This window comes from Glycine max, chromosome 3 (assembly GCF_000004515.6).
Source record: "Glycine max cultivar Williams 82 chromosome 3, Glycine_max_v4.0, whole genome shotgun sequence".
Classification (NCBI taxonomy): domain Eukaryota; kingdom Viridiplantae; phylum Streptophyta; class Magnoliopsida; order Fabales; family Fabaceae; genus Glycine; species Glycine max.
The window spans coordinates 35807690-35830909 of record NC_016090.4 but is presented as its reverse complement, the minus strand read 5'-3'; the positions used below and the strand labels follow the sequence as shown (position 1 = coordinate 35830909).

The 23220-nt window shown below is 32.0% G+C and overlaps 3 protein-coding genes across 7 annotated transcripts; 1 reads left to right on the top strand and 2 right to left on the bottom strand.

Annotated features, from left to right (window-relative positions):
- The first annotated feature begins 3501 nt into the window (after window positions 1-3501).
- Window positions 3502-6860, top strand: LOC100791791 (probable 2-oxoglutarate-dependent dioxygenase AOP1). Of its 2 annotated transcripts, none has more exons than XM_003521104.5 (3): window positions 3502-4270; window positions 4995-5322; window positions 6020-6860. In XM_003521104.5, exons 1-3 carry the CDS (start codon window positions 3891-3893, stop codon window positions 6278-6280), a joined length of 969 nt encoding a protein of 322 aa, XP_003521152.1. In that variant the 5' UTR covers window positions 3502-3890; the 3' UTR covers window positions 6281-6860. The 2 variants fall into 2 exon arrangements, with proteins under 2 accessions (XP_003521152.1, XP_040869956.1); XM_041014022.1 differs by having other exon boundaries at window positions 4965-5322; window positions 6020-6820.
- Window positions 6861-8557: 1697 nt separating this feature from the next.
- LOC100805019 (UDP-sulfoquinovose synthase, chloroplastic) lies at window positions 8558-11791 on the bottom strand. Of its 3 annotated transcripts, XM_014773738.3 has the most exons (4): window positions 11634-11777; window positions 11031-11107; window positions 9682-10751; window positions 8558-9151 (listed from the first exon to the last, which is right to left on the bottom strand). In XM_014773738.3, the coding sequence occupies exons 3-4, from the start codon at window positions 10711-10713 to the stop codon at window positions 8702-8704; spliced, it is 1482 nt and encodes a 493-aa protein (XP_014629224.1). In that variant the 5' UTR covers window positions 10714-10751; window positions 11031-11107; window positions 11634-11777; the 3' UTR covers window positions 8558-8701. The 3 variants fall into 3 exon arrangements, with proteins under 3 accessions (XP_014629224.1, XP_014629223.1, XP_014629225.1); XM_014773737.2 differs by lacking the exon at window positions 11031-11107 and having other exon boundaries at window positions 11634-11791; XM_014773739.3 differs by lacking the exon at window positions 11031-11107 and having other exon boundaries at window positions 11519-11636.
- A 1809-nt stretch (window positions 11792-13600) lies between these two features.
- Window positions 13601-18317, bottom strand: LOC100804484 (calmodulin binding protein PICBP). Of its 2 annotated transcripts, XR_005890727.1 has the most exons (4): window positions 18027-18317; window positions 17631-17919; window positions 14281-17536; window positions 13601-13922 (listed from the first exon to the last, which is right to left on the bottom strand). XR_005890727.1 is itself a non-coding variant. In XM_041014021.1 (3 exons), exons 2-3 carry the CDS (start codon window positions 17916-17918, stop codon window positions 14342-14344), a joined length of 3483 nt encoding a protein of 1160 aa, XP_040869955.1. In that variant the 5' UTR covers window position 17919; window positions 18027-18227; the 3' UTR covers window positions 14279-14341. The 2 variants fall into 2 exon arrangements, 1 of the variants encoding a protein (XP_040869955.1); XM_041014021.1 differs by lacking the exon at window positions 13601-13922 and having other exon boundaries at window positions 14279-17536; window positions 18027-18227.
- Between the last annotated feature and the right edge of the window lie 4903 nt (window positions 18318-23220).

The following is a 23220-nucleotide window of genomic DNA, read 5'->3' as shown; positions in this document are numbered from 1 at the left end:
CGTGAACTTCTAGTTAGAGTTTTTGTGAAAAAATTGGTAATGGGTTGAATTTAGACAGGAAATCGCCTTGAATCTCTCTCTCCTTCTTTCAAATATTTCTTGTTTATTTATTTAAAAAATAAAATGAAAAAAAAATCTACATATAAAGTCTACATAAGGATTCCTTTAAAAAAAAAGTCTACATAAGCATCATTATTATTAACATTTATTTTAAAAACGTGCAATCTTTTTATATTAATTTAATTAAAAATGATATGTAAAATAGTTTTTTATGTTTGATAAAACTATCTTATAAGTTAGTTCCTCACAAAAAGAAAAAAGCTTATAAACTATGAGCTGAAAAGCTGAAAGTTTTAACTAATTTAATTAAAAGTGTTTAATAAGATTAGTTGATAAGTTAACTATAAGTCAAATGATGTAAAAGAGCATATTCAATTGTGCATGGAATTTAGTTAAAAAAAGGAAATTTTTATTTTTACAAATTGAATAAAATAAAAATTATGTAAGAAAATGAATTAAGTCATATAATTTTAGAGAAAAACATAGAATAATTCAATAAATATTTATAAAATTGATATGATTAAAAAAAATATAACCTTGACAATTGATGAGTTAACATAAAATTGGATATGATGGTTTTTCAGACAAACAAAAAAGAGGAGAGGATTTTTAAAATGACTAAAAAGGATAAAATGAAATTTCAAATAAAAACAATAAAGATAGAATTGAGAAGAAGAAAAAACTTATAGCTTATAAGCTAGCTTATTTTGTATAAGCTAATAAAATAAACTCATGTACTATATAAACTTATTAAACATAATCTTACTCTATCATTCAATCACAAAATTATCATATATAATAAGTTTATTAACTTTTATAAAACTAATTTAAAAGTCTTACTAACTACCAACAATGATTTGTAATAAAATGATTATTGAATCCTTATTTTTTTACTAGAGTTCAGCTCAATTGATTAAATAGTATGTGTAAGTTGTTGTAAATCTTTCTCATTTTTGATTTCTTATGGACAAGTTGTTGTAAAAAAACTATGATTTGTGAGTTCGAATTTTATGGATAAAGAAAAAAGTACAAATTGTGATGTTTTGCACTTAGATGATGCAACAGATAGATGATCTCTGTCCCTCTAAGCACTATGCATCCACAGAAATAAACCCTCATAAGACTGCCATATCAAGATGGAACTGGGTTCCTATATAATTTATTTCTTACATCTTTAGATGTGCTATTTTGAATATTTTTTAAATTTTCATTCTTATCAAGTATCTCTTTTCCTTGTAAAATCGTCAAAGCATTTATCTGAATAGAATAAATCATGTTATTTCTACGAAAGATTTTATTACATTTTTAATAATGAATTATTGTGGATTAAAGCCAATGTCGTCCAGAACCAATGAATTGATTTGCTGAGATCATATTATTAAGTGTGAAATTATATGGTGGTCCTGGGTATGTACTCTTAATTGTTGAGACCAACATACGTTTCAAAATAATTTTCTCAACTGCGGAGATGTTACATTTTCAAATATATGAATACATGCAGATGAGTTTTGCTCATAAATAATTCGAAGGTCAGATGGAAAAAAGAATCTTGGTTAGTTACAAACTTTTTTTTCGTTAGTGAATTGGTGAGCTACAAACTTAAACGTAACATTTGTACATGATTGTTAACAGATTGACAAGTGTATCAATTTTATCACAAGTAATAAAGTGTTGAATCCCTAGGATTTTGGTTATACTTAAGTGATACAAATCTAATTATTAAGCAATGAAAAGAGAGAGAAGACAGAGACAATAAATTATAAATGTGAAATTTGGAATAAGGCAAACAAAAATTAACAGAAAAAACAAACAACAATTTGAATGTGAAAAGATAGAATCAGAATGCAATGATGTTGGGGCCTAGTATGCCAAATCTACTTATGATGTAATGTAAAAGATTTACTTTAATTAATGAGTTCATTGTTTCCACTTGCATCTACTGAGCTGAGTTACCCTGTGTTTGGTTTCTCGCACGAAGAACCTAATTTATTTATCCTTTTCCCCCAAATTTTTTTGCAAAGATAAACTAACAAACTGCATTAAGATAAGAGATGTAGTGGGCAAAATAAATGTCAATCTATTTCTAGCAATGAATTTATTAAGTTACCCTTCCCCAGTTCTTTAAAAAATAACCATTTTTCAATGTATTACCCTCTAAACATTATATGGATGATCAGACCATAATAATAAACGAGCACAGAGAAGAATAATGGAAACAAAATAACATCAAATAGACAAAGAATTACATTACAAGCGTTTTTGGCCTCCAGGCACCTAACAATGGGGATTTAGCCTCTCATAGTCATGAGAGGTTTTACACTTCATGGGTCAATGGAAGAAGGTGATAGATGACTAATAACAACAAAAGGGGAAATCGCTAAGGAAAGAGGGTTTCCCCTAAGGAATAAACTCAGGCTTTGGATTTCTACACTGAGACTCGGTGTGTCTTTTCCTTCTACTTCTTTCTCATTTTATAAGCCTAAGGTATAGCTTATGACTTCATGTTGAGCGCGTATCTACGCGCTAAGCACGCACTGGGCTTCTCCTCGTGGGCCTTCTTGTGTTAAGCCGATCCTGCGTGCTGAGTGAGTGCACGCGCTGAGCGAGAATTGTGCGCTAAGCCTAGAACTTCCCACTAAGTGAGCGTCACGCACCGAGCCTGGGTTGTCCACTGAGCGAGCTGTGCAATTCTTCCAATTCTTCCTCAATTCTTTTTCTTTCACATTTTATTGTCTAATTCCCTCTAAAACACTTTAATTCTTCTTCTTTTGACTTCTGCTAATCACAAATTACAAAGATATTAATTTCTTCGTAATTTCATTAAAAACACTACTAAAATGAAGAAACTATTATCATTATTAGCCAAAATAATTATCAATTTAGTTCAGATTTTGCAGTTATCAATGATCCATTAATAATTGTTTTTTTTTAATTTCAGGTCGATTTGTTTAAGAATGGATCGATGTAATTCTGGTATAAAATAATTTAGTGATTGTTTTCTTATATTTTTCTTTTTTAATTCAGATTTTAATTAAACATGTTTGTTTACAATAAAAAAAAAAAGTTTTATGAAAAAAGGATGCCACTGCATAACTTTTTTCTTGTAAAAAAATTGATTTTTTGAATAGCTTTAAATAACTTCTGCTCATAATAGATTTCATATTATTTTGAGCTTTTGATTATTTTGAAAAGTTGTAAGAAACACATAAAAATCCAAAATAGATGATATTTTAAAAAAATTGATTGTCTGATGAAAAAACCTAAACGTAACAAATGGACTCTTAACTTTGGGGACATGATTTACTTTTATTGAAAATGTAGTAAATTTCATTACCAATTCTATATTTTATTTTAATTTTTTTTTCTTAGGTTTAGAGATTATGAGGATTAAAGATTAATTTTGTTGTGTGATGGACAGAATTTTAAGCATGAAAATTTTTGTTAAATAAATTATTTTCACATATAAATGTAATAAAAATATTACATCACCTTATCAATCATATGAGTTCCCTATACTTATTTGACCAAATCAAATTCATCATATTTCAAAAAATACAAAGAATAAAACCATTGTCTCTAAAGTATAGAGACTAAAATCAATTTGGACAAAATCTTGAGAGACCTAACACTATATCCAATACTTTACTATGCACAGATAAATAAAGAATTTAAAATCATAGCCCCGAAAACAAACAAATATCCATTATTAATATAAAATCACACAAAAGCTAGGAAGAAAGCCAACAACACCATCAAGCTTTCCCACACACGAATAATTGTTTTCAACGAGAGCAGTGATATCCTAAAGATCGAGAGAATCATCATCGATCATGGGATCCCAAACACAGTCTCAAGAACTTCATGTGGTGGACTTCACCGACGAAAACACGAAGAAGCCCGGCACCGATGCATGGCTCTCAGCGTGCAGTGTAGTGAGGACTGCACTCGAGGACAACGGTTTTTTCATGGCACGCTATGATAAAGTTGGCAAAGAGCTTTGTGACTCAGTTGTATCTGCGGTGGAAGAGCTATTTGATCTCCCTGTGGAGACAAAAGCGCAAAAGACTAGTGAGAAACTTTTCCATGGCTACTTAGGGCAAGTCTCGTGGCTTCCTTTGTATGAATCTGTGGGCATTGATGATCCGTTGACCTTGCTAGGGTGTCAAAAATTTGGCCACATAATGTGGCCGGAGGGGAATCATCGTTTCTGGTAGGTGCCTCTTTTTAATTTGCACACATGTTTCATGTAAATTAAAATAATGGATCCAAATCATTATCCTCTTCGTGTACGTTTCATTGTGTGTTGGCTGTTCTTGTTAAAAAATAGTAACACGTGATTAAAAAGGTAATATTTGTTTTTTTAACCATCCTAATAATAAAGGGTTTTTTTTTCTCTCCTATTAAATCCAAAAATATCTCACAAATTTTGATTCTAAAGCTAATTCTTTGAAACTTAATCACACACTTAAAAGTGTTTATTTCTCTCAGAAAATATATTCTAAGAGAATCAACTAATGATTAAAAAGATAATATTATTTTGTTATAATATTTTTTTAAAAATACTTAACATACACCAACTCTATCTTTTCATCTTAATTTTATCATATTTTTCTTCTTATATCTCTCTCTTCATTTCTTCTCGCATCATTTATTACATCTATTAATTTCTATCTTTCTTCTTTTATTTATTTCTTTATTTTTTTCTATTTCTACTTATACACCTAAAGAAATTGAGGACTTTATCATATATTTTTTTGGGTTTTTTTCTTGCCTCTTAATTATAGAAAAGTAACATATGGGCTAAAATAAATTAACAACTATGAGAGAGAATATTATTTTTTTTAACTACACATTATTTTCCTATATCTTTGTTTAAATATAATATGATTGTGAACAATTGCTAGCTCATGGCAGAGGTTTAATTTTCCATATAGTGAAAGCATCAATGAGTATTCTAAGTTGTTGGGAGAGTTGGACCATATGGCGAAGAGAATGGTGTTTGAGAGCTATGGTGTGGACATGCAACGATGCGATTCTTTCATAGAATCAAACGATTATCTACTTCGATGCATGATGTATAGGACACCCCAGACGGGTGAAATTGATTTGGGACTGCAACCTCACTCGGACTTGACCATCACTTCCATTGTACATCAGCTGAATAATCTGAATGGCTTGGAAATCAAACTGAAGGATGGGGAATGGAAAGGGATTGATGCTTCACCCTCTTCGTTTGTAGTTATGGCAGGTGACGCATTCAATGTGAGTATACCCTAATTATCTATCACAATATCATATACTTTATTCATTTTAAATTAATTATCACTTTGGCATTCATCCACCTCGATCAATTGGGATTTGAATACTAATCTAAGACTGAAGTAATTATCAATTATGAAAATTTAATATGTTTTAAATTATTTATTGCTTTAAATTTTTCTGTTTTTTTATATGTTCGTTAAATAAAATAAGAGAACATTAGTTGAATAAATCATATAATCAAATACTGGTGGCAGAATTGTTAATTAGTGTCTTAAGACTGATTAATGAACTAGAAGGAAAAAATATTTATTATTGAGATCAACAGTGGATCCAAAAAAAATCAGTGGGGGCAAATAAATTAGTCCATAATGTTTTAGAGATAAAAAAATATTATAGGATTTTACAAAATACACAATTTCATGATAAAAAATCGGAGTATCCAAGTTTCTATAAGTTTAAAAGGATAAAGTGAATAAATTAGTATTAACTTATTTTTTCTTTTACATTTTACATTCTTTTATGAGCGTGAAAATCATAAAAAAATGTAAAAATAAAATAAAATAAAATTGAGTAACATAATTTTACATATGTTAATAAAAATATTTCTTCTTTTAATTCCTTAATAATTAATCTAAGAGCACGGTTAACATTTTTCATATAATTTTAACTTCGATGCGTTTATATTTTCATGGCGTAGGTGTGGAGTAATGGCAGAATACGGCCATGTGAACACAGAGTTACAATGAATGCAAAGAAAACCAGATACTCTATGGGACTGTTTTCTTTTGGTGGTAATAAGGTGATGCGTATACCTGAGGAGCTAGTTAATAAGCAACATCCCTTGCGTTATAAACCACTATTCGACCATTATGAATACCTTCGTTTCTATGACAAAGAGAAAATCAAAGAGCCTTACTCTCGAATCCAAGCCCATTGTGGAATCTCTACCCTACAGTAGTACGTACGAAGAAGGAAAATGTTAATCGTGCTGATGAATAAATTGGTTGCATGCCTTATACTACGTGTGCTCTTCTGTTGGGAACTACGATTCTAATCCTAAGCAGAAATAATAAAGGAAAAGCAATAGTGGAAATTTCTCATGTATTCACTTCAATTCTGGATACACATTTATAAGCAGCACAAGCTAATTGGTGCATGTGTCCCACTGTGAGTGCGCTGAATTTTAATAACAAAATTGAACAAATTGTTATAACAGAATTGGTTAAGGAAATTTAGAAATATTCTTGTCCTTATGCTAGTGTTGGCCTCTTGATGTTCCTGCTTGGTCTGGTATCAGCCCTCTCTGTATTGCTATCATCTTCCTACGTGCATGCCTACCGAAGTTCCTAGTGTTATGTCACTATTTTTTGTTTGATGAACAATATTATAGTAGGTTCTAAGGTTTCAGGCACATGTACGAACAGAATGTATTGATATATAATTGTAATTCTTGTTTCTCGTTAAAATTAGATTTTACTATGGTTAATCATTATGTCGATCTCTACTCTACTCATATATACCTATCTTCTTGATTGATTAAAAACTCGTTCACAACAAATTACATGAAGAATCTTTTCATATCAAATACCAATATTGTTAAAAATGAAAAATAGTATAAAACAACTTATTATTGATCAGGACACCTGAAAATGTGCATGCACAAACTTATTCTTTTGTCACTAATTAACATATATGTATAGCATGTTGTCTTACAATAGTTTTACGTTTGATTAACAAATGAATTCACTGCTGAAAATACTAGAGCTGGCAAGGTTGCATTATGTAATGCGGAAGCATCAAATCGAGGCAAATAGCAATCGTACTGTTTTTCACCAAAAATCTTCGTACCAAATAGCATAACTCTATCAATATTCCATATTCTAGTTAACTAATCTTATGTAATTTTTTTACAGGAGAGATATCTATTGCATTTCATTCAAAAATATCATCAAAAATACAATTGGTAATATGCTGAAAAGATATGATTGTTAACATGAAATCAAGATGTCCTTGTAAGAGAATGAGAAACTTGATTGGCTTGTCTCCGAATTAAATTCACCCTAGAGTTTTTGGAAATTGTTTTAAGAGACTTAATTAATCTTATGTAATTTTTTATATATATCTTTACACGTTAATTCTGTCAACATAGTACAACTTATATAATGTTATTGCGTATGCACAAGAAGCATTTTTATTAGGATAGGAATATCCTTGGCAAGGTTGCATTATAATACAAGGTTGCTGTGACACAATTTTGTTCCAAAATATATCGAGACGGGAGTGGTCCTAGAAGTTAAAAGCAGTCCGGCAGTAGGGGACCAATTGTCCACATGAAGATAATCACCAAAAATTGGGAGCATAAAATGAAACAAATTGCTGTCAATTAATTATATTTTAACATATTGCTGTCAAAATAAAACAAAAATATATCCATTGATTGATCAATAATTTATAGCAATATACTTAACTAATAATCAATATTAATCTATCTATGAATTATAGAATACAAAAGAAGATAAAAGGTAGCACCCCAGTTGAAGAGGACTTAATATCTCTTCTTCTAACAATTAATCAATATTTTCATGTTCATTAGTTTATATTCCTATCCAACCAAGTCATTTGAAACTCAATTCAACCAAGTCATTTGAAACTCAATTCAATAACTAGTTCGTTAAATTTAGTTCATAAATCAAATGAATTAAACTTGAATTAAAAATTAAACTCATTATATAAATGAGTCAAACTTAAATCATATATAATTCAACTCGTTTGCAAGGTGAAATAATTTATTTATACAGACTTTGTAATTATATTTTTTTTGTACCCAGTGAGTAAGTTTAATTTTGTCTTTATAAAAAAAATTAAACAACCATTTTGATTTAAAATCTATTAATAAAATGAAATTTTGAAATGTATAAGGTTTAAGAAAATTGACTCTTGATTCATGTAATAGAACTAACGAGCTCAACAAAATTGCTTACAAGCTTGAATTGAGTCTAAGTCTGAATTGGAAAAAAGATTTATTTCGAGCTCTAAGTTAAACTTAAAAGCTAAGTTAAATATTAATGAATCAAACGACTCATTCCATCCCCTGGAAATGAGTTTTTTAAAGTGTTGGCCTCTTCTTTTGATCTATTATTACACATTTACTCCTTTGCTCTAAAGAAGCCTTTATAAAAGTCAGTAGTTTTCCTCTTAGGAATATCCTCATCAATACACTCGTTGAACATGGATCTTGTGGAAAAGTTGAAACTCAAAAATCTACTCTACATAAGGAGAGTCACAAAGATGGATTGTAACATAAAAAGTCCTATAATACAGAAATTTTAAATATTCACGGCAATGCAGCATAACCTAACACATCATGAAGGATACACAGTTATGCCAGCAGCCATATATACCCCCCCCCCCCCCCCCCCCCCAACTTCTTAGGGGGTACAGTTTTTGTTTTAACCCCAATTTTCTTCCAAGACACACTAGGCATAATTTGTTTTGTGTCAACACGATCTTTGTACTGAACAGCAAAATTGAGCAGTGAATCAAGGAGAGAGTCTGAAAGAAAGTGTGGTCTCAGTCCCAGATCAACAAGTTTAGTGTTCTTGCAATTGTAGTAATGCTCTTCTGCCTCGACTCTCGGGTTAGGCACATTGATAGTTTTCACCTCAATGCCCAGCTTCTCACCAGCTTTTGTAACAAGGTTGGCGAGTTGATTCACTGAAAACTGCTCAGTGAATTGGTTGAAGACTCGGAACTCCCCAGGCTTAGCGGGGTTTGCGATGGCAAGCTCAACGCATTGAACTGTATCTCTTATGTCAAGGAAGCCCCTAGTCTGAAATATGCGCATTATAAAATACAAACAAAAAATTAGCATCAAAGCATTTCAAAAGTTTTTCCTATAGACACACAGTATACCAATTCAACTAATATAGGAAGAGAACTAAGAAAATAGAGCAATTGAAGAATCAATTCGCGCTGTTGGAGTCTCAATGGAACAAGATGGACAAGGCAGTGAGACAAAATCAACATTTAACATTGTATACTAGTGGCTGGGGTTAATCATAGTTACTATCAATAACTCTCAGATATCTATTGAGTTGCAACAAATACATGAGGTTACCAAGAACCCAAAAAGCAGGACTTGTTTAATATAGTTACAGTTAATTTTCAAAGAAAAATGTGGAGTTGCCTTAGAGAAGCTCCATCAATGGTCTTTGATTCTTCTCCAGTAGTCTAATGGACAATACACAATATAAACATGTTCTGATTGAAATATTGCAAAATTTATGTCCTTTGCCACAACAATCATCAAAAGTCATTCTTTTTATCAACAACAAATAAACAAAAGCATGGGTATGTTACCTGGCCTCCTTTACCATATACAGTAAGTGGATGACCAACAGCAGCCTGAACGCAGAACCGATTCAATGCAGTTCCAAATATTCCATCGTAATCAAACCTGTTATACAGCTCTTCATGCATTGCAGTCTCATCTGTTCTGACCCCATATACAACTCCTTGATTCAGATCAGTTGCTCGAATCCCCCAAGCTTTGCAAGTGAAAGCTATGTTATGTGAATCATGTACCTTGCTTAGATGGTAGAATGAGCTAGCTTGCTTGGGATATGGCAAAGTGTCTGTCCTTCCATTGTGAGTAATGGTAATATAACCTTCCTCGATATCAATATTTGGTGTCCCATATTCACCCATGGTCCCAAGCTTCACTAGATGACACTGCTCTCTGAACTCTTTTATGGCAAAGAGCACATTCAGTGTCCCAATAACATTGTTCTGCTGAGTATACACAGCTCTTGACCGGTCTATCATAGAGTAAGGAGCAGACCGCTGTTCCCCAAAGTGGACAACAGCATCAGGTTCATATGACTTGAAGGTTTCAGACAAGAACTCAAAATCACATATGTCACCGATGTAGAGCTCAATAGTTTTTCCAGTGAGAGATTTCCAACGCTGAAGGCGGTTCTGGATAGAAGAAATCGGTGTTAGAGAATCCAGTCCAAGCTGGTGATCAAAAAGGCGTCGAACAAGGCTGTCAACAATGGCAACCTCATAACCCTTGTTAGAAAGGTGGAGGGCAGTTGCCCAACCACAGTATCCATCTCCACCAATGACCATGACTCGCTGTGGTTTAAAAGGATCGCCAGAGCTAGTTTGAACTGGGGTTTCCTGGCTAGTTGAAACTGCAGCAGCATGTACTACTAGAGAACCTTTTCTTGGCTTCTGTTCTTGCAAGAAAAGCCTTCTAAATGGAGTTTTGGAATTATTGCAAGCTAACGTGATAGAAAACAGTGTTGAACAATTGTTAAAGGGTTTTAGGTAAGGTTTATTTCTAGAGCAGATAGTCAAGGAGCAAGAAGAGGATAGCAATTGAGCCATCTCGATCAGAGGATCCTCTAATTACTTTAAGCACACTCCTGAAACAAGAATTAAAATCCCATCACTTGCACTTTGCTTCAAATAATAATAAAATGCTTGCTTCATCAAGCACACTTAATATTGATTCAAGGACTCATCAAAGTAATTTCCAACAATGTCAATCAAAAAGTAAGCAAGGGTAAAGACTTGTAATATCACAAGCATGAGCATTCGTCAACACAAAATAAATATCACCACTAAAAATCAACACAAGGACTATACCCACGGAGAGAAATGGACGATATAAATTATGTTAGTTGAGAAAGAGGCAGAAATACCAACTGGCTAGAGTATCAAATGACTGAAGAGCTCAAATCACCCATATTTCAATCTGAATACATTGAACACCATATTCCTGACAAGTGACCACTTCAATTTATAAGTGTTTCACCAAAACATTCCCAAAGCTCTTTGAACTTTTGAAAAAATGGATAAACATTATTGCTCTTATTTAAAATCCATTCATTTGCATTGCATTTTAGTTTAGAATAAAGCACGTAATTATGATTCATGGAGTCATTAACCCAATTTCAAAACTTTGTGGATCAAAAGGACGTGATGTGACCAACACCAAATAATCAAAATTTCAAAAAAGCACCAACACAATACGAAACAGGGTGAATTAGAATGATAAAAAACAATAAACAAAAAAAGGTAGACCCACTTAGAGAAACGAACATTATCATAATCACTTTAATGGAAAAGGCAGAAATAGCATCAGGGTGTTAGTATCAAATTACTATCAAGGGCACTTCAAAGTTGCTACCTTTTCGTGCCCTCAAGATGCCCACTTGAAAATTTAGAAAGATGGAACAAAACATAACAAGCCAGGGCAAGAAAAATGGAAATTGCGAAAGATGGTAAGTGATTGATTAGATTACCTTGAGAAAACTCAAAAACAAAGAAGTCACTGTAGAGTGAAGTGGATTTGACTCTGATGCTGGTTCGAGTTCTAGATAAAGATAAAACCCCGGCAAATTGCAGTGTTTGGGTTTGAGAATCAAAAATGGTGAAGAGGAATATCCCTCTCTTCTTTCTCTAGAGAGTCCCTTGCTACTGGGTTTATGCCGTTTATTTCGGCCCAATCGCAATCTTATTATATATTTTAGCCCAAAAAAAAGGTATTGCTATCAACACTACCCAAGTGGGAAACTTTTCGTAATTTCTAAAATTACCCTTCCATGGGTCAGTTGTATAACCGCATATAAAATCTATAATGGAAATATATTTTCATTGTATTAAGGGGGAACATACAAAAGTTAAAATGAAAACACATTTCCATTGTACATTTTGTACGTAGAAATGTGTTTCCATTTTATATATTGTACACACTCCCTGTCCACATAAATACATTTATGTTGTAGATTTTTTACATAATTGTCATGCCAAAAGAAATGTATTTTTGTTGTTGAATAGGAGGTTCATACAAAATTTGAAATGGGAACACATTTTCACGAACAAAATCTATAAGGGAAACATGTTTCTACATAGAAAATCCACAATGAAAACATATTTTCATTTTAGATTTTGTATGCACCCGCACAATGGAATCATTCCATTGTGGGTTTTGAAAATTAAAAAAAAAAACAGAAACACATTTCGCATATAAAATGTAGGCACAATGGAATCATGGGTTTCAAAATGTTTAAAAAAATTGTGATTTTGATGGATAAAAAAAAACTTGTTGTGTCTCGAATTGGTCTAACAAGAGAGGAGAAGATGAATTAGGAAGGGGATGAATGTGCTGTGAAAGAGAAAGAGAGAAGTGATAGAGAAGTGAGAGGAAGGGTGAAGGATTGGGGTGTAGGAAAACATCAGTAGGGGAAAATAGTCACTTGCTAAGGCTTGGTAGTACCAATAGTAATTCTAAAAGTGACAATAGCAACGTCCCAATATAAACATAACTTGAAAGTTGAAATATATGGCCTATTTGGACTTTGGATAAGTTTTTTCTGGTAAAACTTGTAGAAAAAGAACATAAAAAGTGAAATATTGTACAAGTGGTAAATTAAAATTATTTTTTTAAAAAAACTAAGCAAATTAATTTCAATTAGTTCTAATTATATAATACAATAAGTTACAAAAAATACATTAGTAAAATTGTTTTTATTAAAATTAGTAATAAGTCAATTAATATTAATTATATAATTGAAATAATTTCATAGAGAAAATACATTAGTATGAGGCAAAATAAAACATATAATTAAAATAGTCAATTGCAGCCCAGTTGTAGGATCTTAGACAAAATCCCAACAAAAATATCGGGAAGCTGTGTGCAGCTCAAGATTTACCAAAAAGAAAAAAGGACCTTGTGTTGTAGCTCTCGTAAGTCTCGAACTATGGTCCAACCTCGAATATGAACATAGCATAAAGGTTTGGACTTTGAAGTTTGAAGTCACTAGTCAACACATTTTGTTGAAGACAGAGAAATGGCTGTTACAAGTGAGTGTTGGCCCTTCCCCACAGTGGATCAAGGTTAACAACTTCTTACTCTTTTTTATTATTACCTTTGTGTGCAAATGCCCATTATTCAGTTTCATTATCACCCCAAAACAGGTTTTAGTTTCATTATTTCCAGTCATTATTCAAGTCATGTATGTTTTGTGTCGATAGGATCAAGCTTAAATTATGACTAATAATCGTTTCTTAGTAAAAATAAAAACACAACTATTTTTAAAAGTAAAAGCAGGCATTGTATATGTTGCACATCTATAATGGCTTATAAATTCAGTGTTCTACTCAAAACAAGCGATGAAATTAGGTAGTCATGACTTTTCACTTTGTGTTTATCTTTGGATGTTCAAAAACAGGATAAGAAATCTTTACTGCAAAAAGAGAAGAGTATAAATATGCAATACGGATTAGGCCATTCTATTATGTTCCACACAAAAGACATACATCATGACATTTAAAGATTGTCTATGGTATTTGTAATGCAAATCTTTCATACAAAACATCCACCTGAGAACACCAAGAGAGATATGAAAGGTTAAAAAAAGGGGGAAATATCCCTATATTGAATTTTGTTGTTGCTGAATCATGAAACATTCTATACTCTAAGTTTCCTCCTAAGAGACTATAAAAAATATATGACACCAGACACAGTTTCCACAAAACAAAAAACTGCTGACATCCCAAATGATTATGATCATATACATCTCCTTGTTGACCTGCACATGTAGAGGAGACAGTGAATCAGATTTCTCGAGATAGTAGTATAATTACATAAATACAACTTGAGCTATTACTTTAGATGCGTGGATGTTCTTATAAATGATGCATATAGAATTCTTCCTCTTCTGTTATCTGGTTAAAATTGATCATATGACAGGAGTATAGGAGTGGCTACTTGATATTTTTAATGGATATGGTTTCCCTTGACATTTTTGAATATTCAGTTTTCACATAGTTTGACAAGTTTTCTGTTGACTGTTGTTAACAATTGCACATCACTTTGCAATACTTCAGAGAAGAAAAAAAGAGGAAGGGTAAATTAAAAAAAAAAACTACTTGAGGGTAATTTTATACCTTTCAGCTTGAATTTTTTTTGCATACAAAGCTATTCCACTCTTTGCCAGTTTGCCCAGTTTCAAGTTTTTATAGTTGGCATGACTGTTTCAAAAGCTTCCACCAGCAGCTCCACTTTTCTTTTCCTAGCAGGGGTTAATTTGGAAACAACCTGTCGAAGTGCATAATCAAGCATCCATTCTTCCGTACCTTTTCGTTCTTCCATGTCTTGATGCCTTAAGTTAACTTTTTCAGCTTCTGAATCAGGCTCTAGAGGTAGATATCTAGGCCCTCTTGGGTTGAATTTCCTTACTTTTTCCAATGACTTGATGAATCTCCTAAGCAGGATCACTTTTTTAAGATTGCTCCAGCTTGTAGACATTTTCTGGTTTGTTTTGTTTTGCTCCTTTGGTGCTGATTCTTCTTGTTTTTGGATCATTCCGTTCCCGGATTCCATCTGTTCTTCTTTTTGGTTCAGGCCTTCACTGTATACTCTTTCAGTTCTGTTGGATTGTTTGGAGTTGTCTGAAATTGTGCTGTCAGTGAGTGATTCCTTGTCTGATAAGTCATCCTGATCATCTGGAAGAATTGAATCAATTGCTTCTTCTACCATCTTGATGGCTTCATTCTGTTGGCGTGCAACTTCTGGATCAGCTACGACATGGTCCTTAAATTTCATCTCTTCATCAGTCACGGGTGTACTTTCATGAGAGAAGGAAGCTCCTCTTGTTCTGCTCCCATCAAACCCTGACTCTTTTTCATCTGCCCCATCAATTAGTGACTCGGAATTGTTTTCATCCATATTTGATACCATGTGCTTATACACCAAGTACCACAATCCTGTGTTATTCTGTTTCTCTACAGGGGTCTCAGGTTCTACAACAGCACTAATATGAGCTTCAGATTGTTCCTTTGTAGGGAACTCTTCAAGAGTCTCAGTTTCCTGTTTAACATTTTCAATTCCTTCTTTTCTGTTGTTGGCAGTTGGTTCGTTTACAGGTGCTCCTGAACCAATCAAATTAGATCTGAGTGATCTAACTAAACCTTCTAGGACTAAACTTTTGGACATGGAAATTTTTTCCCCATTATCACCATTCAGATTCTTGGTTTCAACATCTCTTCCAGGTGACTCAGATTTGATATCTGGATTTTCTGTATTCACACTGGATAGCAAATCTTCTGGAACATCATTGACTGTTTCATTGGTTGGAGCCTCCTCATGACTGCTTCTTATAATTTCAACTGGCTCATTTAAGGAACTTGAGGTAGTATCTTTGATCTCTACAAGATAAATATTATCACTGTCACTTGATATCTTCTCCTCATTATCATAACTGCCAGCTAAACTTTGCTTTCCACTCAAGTCTTCTTCAGTAGCTCCAAAGGCAGGCATATTCTTGACTGTCTCGGTTCCAGGAAAATCAAGAGACTCAAGACATCTTTCTTTGAGCGTAGTAGGATTGTGCAGTTCTGGCATTGGATCATCACTAGTATTTTCTGTCAGTTCCATACTGCTATCATGAGAAAATGATGTTTCTTCCTCGCTGTGATTTGAGGAATTGTCAAGGGGTTGAACTGGATTTGCTTGAGGTTCCATTGTTGGAGAAAACCGTGGACTATTTTCAGCAACTTGAAATGGCAGAATTGTTTCAAAAGCTTTTACTAGAAGTGTCACTTTTTGTCTTTGAGCAGGTGCAAGTTTAGAAACAACCTTTTGAAGTGCATAGTCAAGCATCCATTCCTCAGCATTCTTCTTCTCTTCCGCTGTTTGGTGCTTGAGAAAAACTTTTTCTATTTCTAAGTTAGCATCAGAAGGAAAACGTCTTGGTCTTTTGGGGTTGATGTTTCTTACCTTCTCTAATGCATTCACAAACCTTTTCAAGAGGATTAACTTCTTCAGATTGCTCCAGCTTCTTGGTGCTCTTTGGTCAGGTTTGGTCCCCATCCTCTGTGCTGTTGGAGATTCTGTGGATGTTGAAGTATTCCTTTTTCTCTCAACTTCACTCTTTTCTAAGTGTACCACATCTGAATCAATGCCTTCAGATTTGAATTGATCATCAGAAAAGAGGTCTTCAGGCTCTGGAAGAAGGATTTCATCAAATGCTTTCTGCACCAGCTCAATTGCATCCTTATTTTCCTCATCCATATCCTGATCTGTATCACAATCATCACGACAAGAGTTGTTCACTTCATTAGTTGCAAAGAAATCTTGCTCTCTTCCTTCCTTGTCCTTCCCATCAAATTGCTGCTTATTTTCACCTGTGTTACTCAATACAGCATGCTTATACATCAACTGCCACATTTTGACAAATTTTTTATCTCTTTCCTGCATTCCCCTTGCCATATCAGTAGTGCTAGCATGTGTAGACTCTTTCTGTAAAGAACTCATCTTCAGTACTTCACAATCCAGCTTCATATTTTTGCTTGTGTTGCCAGTGTTAGTTACTTCTCTCTCCAATATCTCAGTATCAGGAGCAGAAAACTCGACTCTATCTGTTGATGTTGATTCCACACCTTCAGAAACTGTGGATGCTGGAGTGCCATGAGGCCTAATCCATAAGCCCCTAGCCAGCTTTTTCTTGTTCTGAAAATGAGATCTTCCATCTTCTTTGTGGACAGTTTGAGTTTTCTGAGCGGCTTTCTTTGCATTACCAATCTGCTTTGATCTAGTGTCAGGTTGACAATCCATTTTTGTTGGCTTTTGGCTCTTCAACGTGCGCCTCCTCATTGACACAAAGCGCTTCAGTGGAGGCAGATTGGTGTGGCGTTGACCGTGAAGTGAGCAGTAAGAATATGGACAAACCTTCACAGCTGATACTCCTTGAGAGTCACTTCCCTCTTGAGGGAGGTCAATTTTCTCAGGAAAATGGGAATCCTTGAGAGCAGAAGTACAAGTGGCTCTAAGCAAGCTTGTGTATGGGGATTGAGATATCTGATTGCCTCTCTCCATGGAAGAATTCTTTGATTTGAAAGTAGGCATCTTTGCTAAGATCCTCACGGGCTTCAAGCTTAATCTTCTGGTTATGACTCTCTGGAGTTTGTTACCAGCATCACTTGCACTTTTCCAATTCTGGTCATCACTTCCATAATTAGATTCATAAAACTTTCTTGTTGATTTTTGGCCCTTGACAGCTGCAAACTTGATTGATCTTGAGGACTTCAGTTCCCTCTTTGGTTCAGTCCTTCCAGATAACTTTCTGGTCAGACTTCTCTTCAGTTTCAAAGTAGTAGACATTCTTGTCAAAGTCTTCTTTGTGAATAGTATTCTTTGTGTATTCTGACCAAAAGCAGCATTGTATTATTCTTATTCTTACTATTCACCAAACAATTGAAACCATTCAAATCATTTTTTTCAAAATCAGCAAACTTACCTGAATACTATCTTTTGCATGAGAACTGCTGGTAGCCTTCATGTAATTTGGTGATGCATCTACCATTTCAATTGGTGTTGGCCCCTCTAAACTTTCTGTGTCAATGAAGAGATAATCATGGCGGTGTCTCCCTCCTCTGGTGGATGATCTCTTGCTTGGCAATCTTACAAGCCTTATTGACCTCACTTTCTTCAGTTTCTTCTTGGATTCCAATCTTCCTCTATTTTCTGGTTGTCTGGAAACAGATTCAGCATAATCACTGTGGCTGCCTTCAATTTCAACCTTCATTCTGCAGAATCAGTACAATTCATGGAATCAACATCATGGAGTGAAAATTTGTGCACACCATCAAAGAAAACAAATTAAGAAATGAGAAAAAGAAAACAAGTCTCCCACCTGATTATGTGTTACAATTATGCTTCAGATTGAGGAATGATCTTTTTTTTCTTCCCTTGGTTTGTGTGAGAAAAAAGTGTATCTTCTGGAAAATAGAGAATTGAGCTATTGCTTTTCTTTTCTTCTGCAAAGAAAACTATGAGACAGAGAATCCAGAGTGTGGAATTTTCAGACAGTTGTCTTAAGTTGTAACTAGACTAGATATTAATGTTAATATTAATATTAATATTAATATTATTAAAATAAGAGGCAAAAGAAAAGGGAAAAATAAAATAAAATAGGTGGCTTTTGGCTTTAAAGTTTAGAATTGAACGTGTTAAAAGATAAAAAAGAATGAGAAATGGGACCTGGAGGTACTTGACCAGTAGATAGGAGTGGAAAGAGTCAATTGTGTCGAATTGACTTGGCCTTGGTCAATTCAATTGGTTCGACGTGAAAACTACTCATTCGTATTTAGATTCTTCTGAGAATTGTTACTAACATTTTGTAACACATACACACTCATTTTATGGTTATGGGATGGAGAAATTCATAGAGTTGATTGAATATCGGACTTACTCTTTAATTAATGATTGTATTTTAAAAAAAAAAAATATATATATATATATATATACACTAAAAGTTGTGTTATTAGGATTTTCTCACGCTGTCATACCCTTTACTTATCTATTAACAAATAATATTAAACTCAATTCTTTTGAGTGAAATCTTGAATTTGAATTTTATGGATGAAAAATGTAATTAAGAAGAAATTTTTTTACTAAAGTAATCAGTTGAATTTCTTATAAAAATTAATGAAACAAAGCCGATAATAATTCATACCAAATAATATGATGATGAAAAAAAAATCTTAGACTCATCAAGTAGAGAAATCTTAATCTCCAATTATTGCATGAAAAAGGTGTACAGTAATATTATTTTTTTAACAAAATGTTTGTGTACACCAGAAGAATGGTCCTTGTGTGAATTTACTTCTTTTTTTAAAATAATTTTTATTTTAGTAATTTTTTCAAAATTATAAAAACAAATACTTTAAGAAAAAATTAATTGGTATACTATTTGTGTTATTAAATATTCATTAATTAAAAGTCTTAATAGAAATATATAAATCTACTAATTAAGTAATTATTACCATATGAACCTTTTCTGACAGTTGAGATCCGGGAATTAATAATAGTTGTCATAGATGAAGATCAAGTGTGGTGTTGTGGGAAACATAACGCGCTTAGTTGAGTTAATCATGAGAATGGTGGGACCACCGATTTGCTCACACCAATCTACACGACGCAATTGACGCAATCCTGTAATGAAATTAAGACTGAAAAAAAAAATCATTAAGAATTATCTTCTTCTTTTTTTCCTGATAATTAAACATTTTAAAAATTTATTAAATATATACATACTCGAGCAAAAAAACATTCTTCTGCTTTTTTTTTTTTGACTGAATTCTTCTGCGGTTTTTAAAGTTCTTTTTTGCTACAATGCGTTTTTTTTAAAGTTTAGCCAACGGGAAGGTTGGTTTAATTTTTTATACATATGAAATTACTTAATCCAATCATTGAATTTAATTTTTTTATCAAACAGATTAATCTTTTAAAATTTCATGCAAATAAAAAATTAATTAATGCTTCATCACTTGTATATTTTATTTTAACAAATAGTAAACTATTTAAATATAAAAATATAAGTAAATGTCCATGATTAGATATTGTATTAATAAGGGGTATGCAAAATAACCGGTTTGGATTGAACCGGATTATAATTGAACCTAAGTTAAATTGATTTTTTTTAACTAGTTTAAGAAAAAAGAATTGTATTATTTTATAAAATCAATTTAGTTAATCAAATTGTTTCTATCTAATCAGTTTGGTTAATCGAACTGATTTTCACATAATATTTTTTATTTGAAAAAATCAGTTCAAAACTAATATGAAGCTTAGAATCAATTTAAAACTAGTTAAAATCGGTTAAGAATCAGTTTTTTAAAATTAATCTAATTTTGAATCGATTTTCAAACCAATTAAACTATTTGAATAGAAAATCGAACTGATTTAAATCGTTTTAAACTGTTATCCTAATATTAACATGAGTGTATCTTTGAACCATTGGGGTCAGCCTAGTGGTGGGGATTTTGGGTTGTATACACGAGATCTTAAATTCAAAGTGAGACCACCATTATACACAAAAATAAAAAATAAAAAAAAAATAGGGGTTTTCTTTGTCCCAGCCATTCAAAAAATAAAATTTGTATTAACAAATACTTAATTTATGCGAAATTTGATATATATGATATAAAAAAATTGATGTTCATAAATTAAATGTTATATTAAAAATTAACGTAATATTAAATTATATATTTATTAAATGTATTTATATAAAAAAACTATCCAATTTTATATTTGTTACATGTATTTGTTTTGCATATTAAATGTTATTTATTGTAACAAAATTGATAAATCTATATTTATATATCATATAACCAAATAAAATTGACTTCATGATAATATTAAATTCCATATTTATTAAAATTAATATATAATAAACTTAAAAAACTATTAAATTTTATATTCATGAAGTATAATGTATTTGTTTGACTTATAAAACATAATATATATTTATTAAATATATGGCCTTTTATAAATATTATGTTTTATAATATTTATGAAAAGTGATACATTTAATAAATATAGATTTTGTATTTCTATTTTTAATTAATTTTTTACTATCTATATAAGATTTTATTAGTTCATAAATATTGTTAGGACTCATTCTGCGGTCAACATATGACATAATAGAAAATGATACGATATAAAAACATGATAAATTTTAATCTTATTTCATAATTAATATACATTAGATAGCGTTGTTATGTTATTTTGACATGTATTTGATGCAAACAAAATAATGATAGGTTGTGGTGGAAGTAGCAATGATGATGACAGTCGTGTGACAATTCTGATGGTAACAATAATTGTGACCGTGGTAGTGGTGATGACGATAATGACAAGATTGGTAGTGACAATTGTGATTGTGAAAGGAAAAGAGTGGGAACACATATCCTACTTTGTTATTTTCTAACCCAATTCCCTCTTCAATATAAGAAATACATTAGGTCAAAAAGATAGTATAAACAAGATAAGCGAATCATATTTTATTATACCAAACAATTAATTATTGGATAGGATAATTATCCTATATTATCATATCCAAGCCATTAAGCATGCCTTTAACAAATGATTCAACCCCATTTTTATCTACTAAACCCTTTTGACTACATAGAATTTGGGATTTTGTCTAATTGTTCACTACTTTAGCCTCTCCAAACTATTCATGAATTTCCAATATTAGTTGGTAAAAGGAAAAATGATTAATAATCATACCCATTTATCATTGATAATGCATATTGAAGTTATTTTAGTTTAATTAACTACTTCGAATATGAGTCTTAGGTATATAATTATATTAAATGTTTAGAGAAATAAATTTATTGTTCACAATAATCTTGCTCGATTTGAACAATATTATTTCTATAGAAAATACATGTCTTCTCTATGCATAAAAAAACACATCTTTTATCAAGAGAGTCTAATGCAGTTGGTTGAGTAGAGTGTGTGTGTGTTGTAAATCTTTTGATACAGTGTTCAATTCCAACGGATAAAAAAGCGTGTCTTCTCTACAAAAAAAATATACTCATTATATTAACAAGAGAAATGTTAGGAACAATTTCTTTGTTACACTATTTTTAAAACATATATTTTTTATTGATTAAAATTTATCAAAAATGATAAAAATTGATGGGTTCCACAACATATTTAATTATTCTCTATACTGATTTTCTAGTTTTCAATAAATTTTAACTAATTAAAAAAATGTGTTACTAACACTTCTCATTATCAATAATCCAACTTAATTTCCTATTTACTATTAAATATTGAGGGATGATAGAGTGAAAGGTATTATTATTGGTCCTAACCAAATTACTCTTGACCCCTACCAGCCAAGAGCAAATACCAAAACACCCTTCCCCACCCCACCCCACCCAAAATACTCCTTCCTTCCCTTTCTTCATGCCTTTTATCACTTTCCTCTTTTTCTTTCTTCATTCATTCATTTCATCTTTCCCTCTCTTCACTCACACAAGTCTCCGTTGCTGAGGTATTTTTTTTTCCTTTTTCGTAAACATATCAGAATTTTGATTCCATTTATTTTTCTTCAAGTTATTGGTTACATAAGGAAATCATGATTCAGTTGTGATTACATTTTTCCAAAAAAAAAATGTACAACAAAAGTTGGATTTCGTTGCACAATGTACAACAAAATCTCATTTCAGTAGTACATTTTTTTAAGGAAAAAAATGCACCACAAAAATATAACTTTGTTGTATCTTGTGCCACAGAAACATACTTTCATTGTACATGTTGTATTTATCCCCTATGCACTTTTTTCACAAACTCATGCACAATAAATTGTGATTCCGCTGCACTAGTGGGGGTATAAAAAAATACAATGGAATCACATTTATGTTGTACATTGCTTTAAGGAATCACGATTCCATTGTACAACATTTTTTGCACCTCCTCTAATGCAGCAAAATCGTGATTCCATTGCACATTTTGGAGAAGGGTGGTAATTTTGAAATTTTGAACAATGGTAGGGGCTAATAGCAAAGTGGTTGGGGCTAATAGCAACTCCCTAGAGTGAATTTTGAATTACAGTCTCCAACTCTAGTAAAAAGCCCAAACAATAAAGGGTACAGAAAAAAAATGCAAAAAAACCATGAGTTTTAAGTTTACATTGACGGTTCTACATGGATGTTTTACTTACCTCTCTTTTTTATTTATATACCTCCCTTTTTTATTTTTTCCCTAAATTATCCGGATCTCTTTTTCTTTATATAATTTTTTTATTCATTTTTCTTTAGAATGAAAACATACCTCCTATGTAGTCTTTACTCTTTTTAGCAGTAAACTTATAGTAATTTATAAAGCAACCATATGGTTCTCAAGACCGTCTGATTCTCAACCTTAGTGAATGTTTTGAATCTTTTTATCTGATGGGATTAATGTTTCAAATGGGATTGATGTGTGTTGCTTGTGTTTTTTTTTTTTAAAAAAAAAAACTCTAATTATAGATTTTGTTTTATTTCTTTTTTTCCTTTTGTTTTCTTTTTGTCATGGCTTCTGTCTTTGACCTA

What these genes read in the sequence shown, in the direction of transcription:
- LOC100791791 (XM_041014022.1), top strand. Translation starts at nt 3,891, where the DNA reads ATGGGATCCCAAACACAGTCTCAAGAACTTCATGTGGTGGACTTCACC. An exon ending in GAGGGGAATCATCGTTTCTG is followed by an intron (nt 4,271 to 4,964) that starts GTAGGTGCCTCT and finishes AACAATTGCTAG; the next exon opens with CTCATGGCAGAGGTTTAATT. An exon ending in TGGCAGGTGACGCATTCAAT is followed by an intron (nt 5,323 to 6,019) that starts GTGAGTATACCC and finishes TTCATGGCGTAG; the next exon opens with GTGTGGAGTAATGGCAGAAT.
- LOC100805019 (XM_014773737.2), bottom strand. Translation starts at nt 10,713, where the DNA reads ATGGCTCAATTGCTATCCTCTTCTTGCTCCTTGACTATCTGCTCTAGA. An exon ending in TATATGGTAAAGGAGGCCAG is followed by an intron (nt 9,152 to 9,681) that starts GTAACATACCCA and finishes CGCATATTTCAG; the next exon opens with ACTAGGGGCTTCCTTGACAT.
- LOC100804484 (XM_041014021.1), bottom strand. Translation starts at nt 17,918, where the DNA reads ATGAAGGTTGAAATTGAAGGCAGCCACAGTGATTATGCTGAATCTGTT. An exon ending in ATGCAAAAGATAGTATTCAG is followed by an intron (nt 17,537 to 17,630) that starts GTAAGTTTGCTG and finishes GCTTTTGGTCAG; the next exon opens with AATACACAAAGAATACTATT.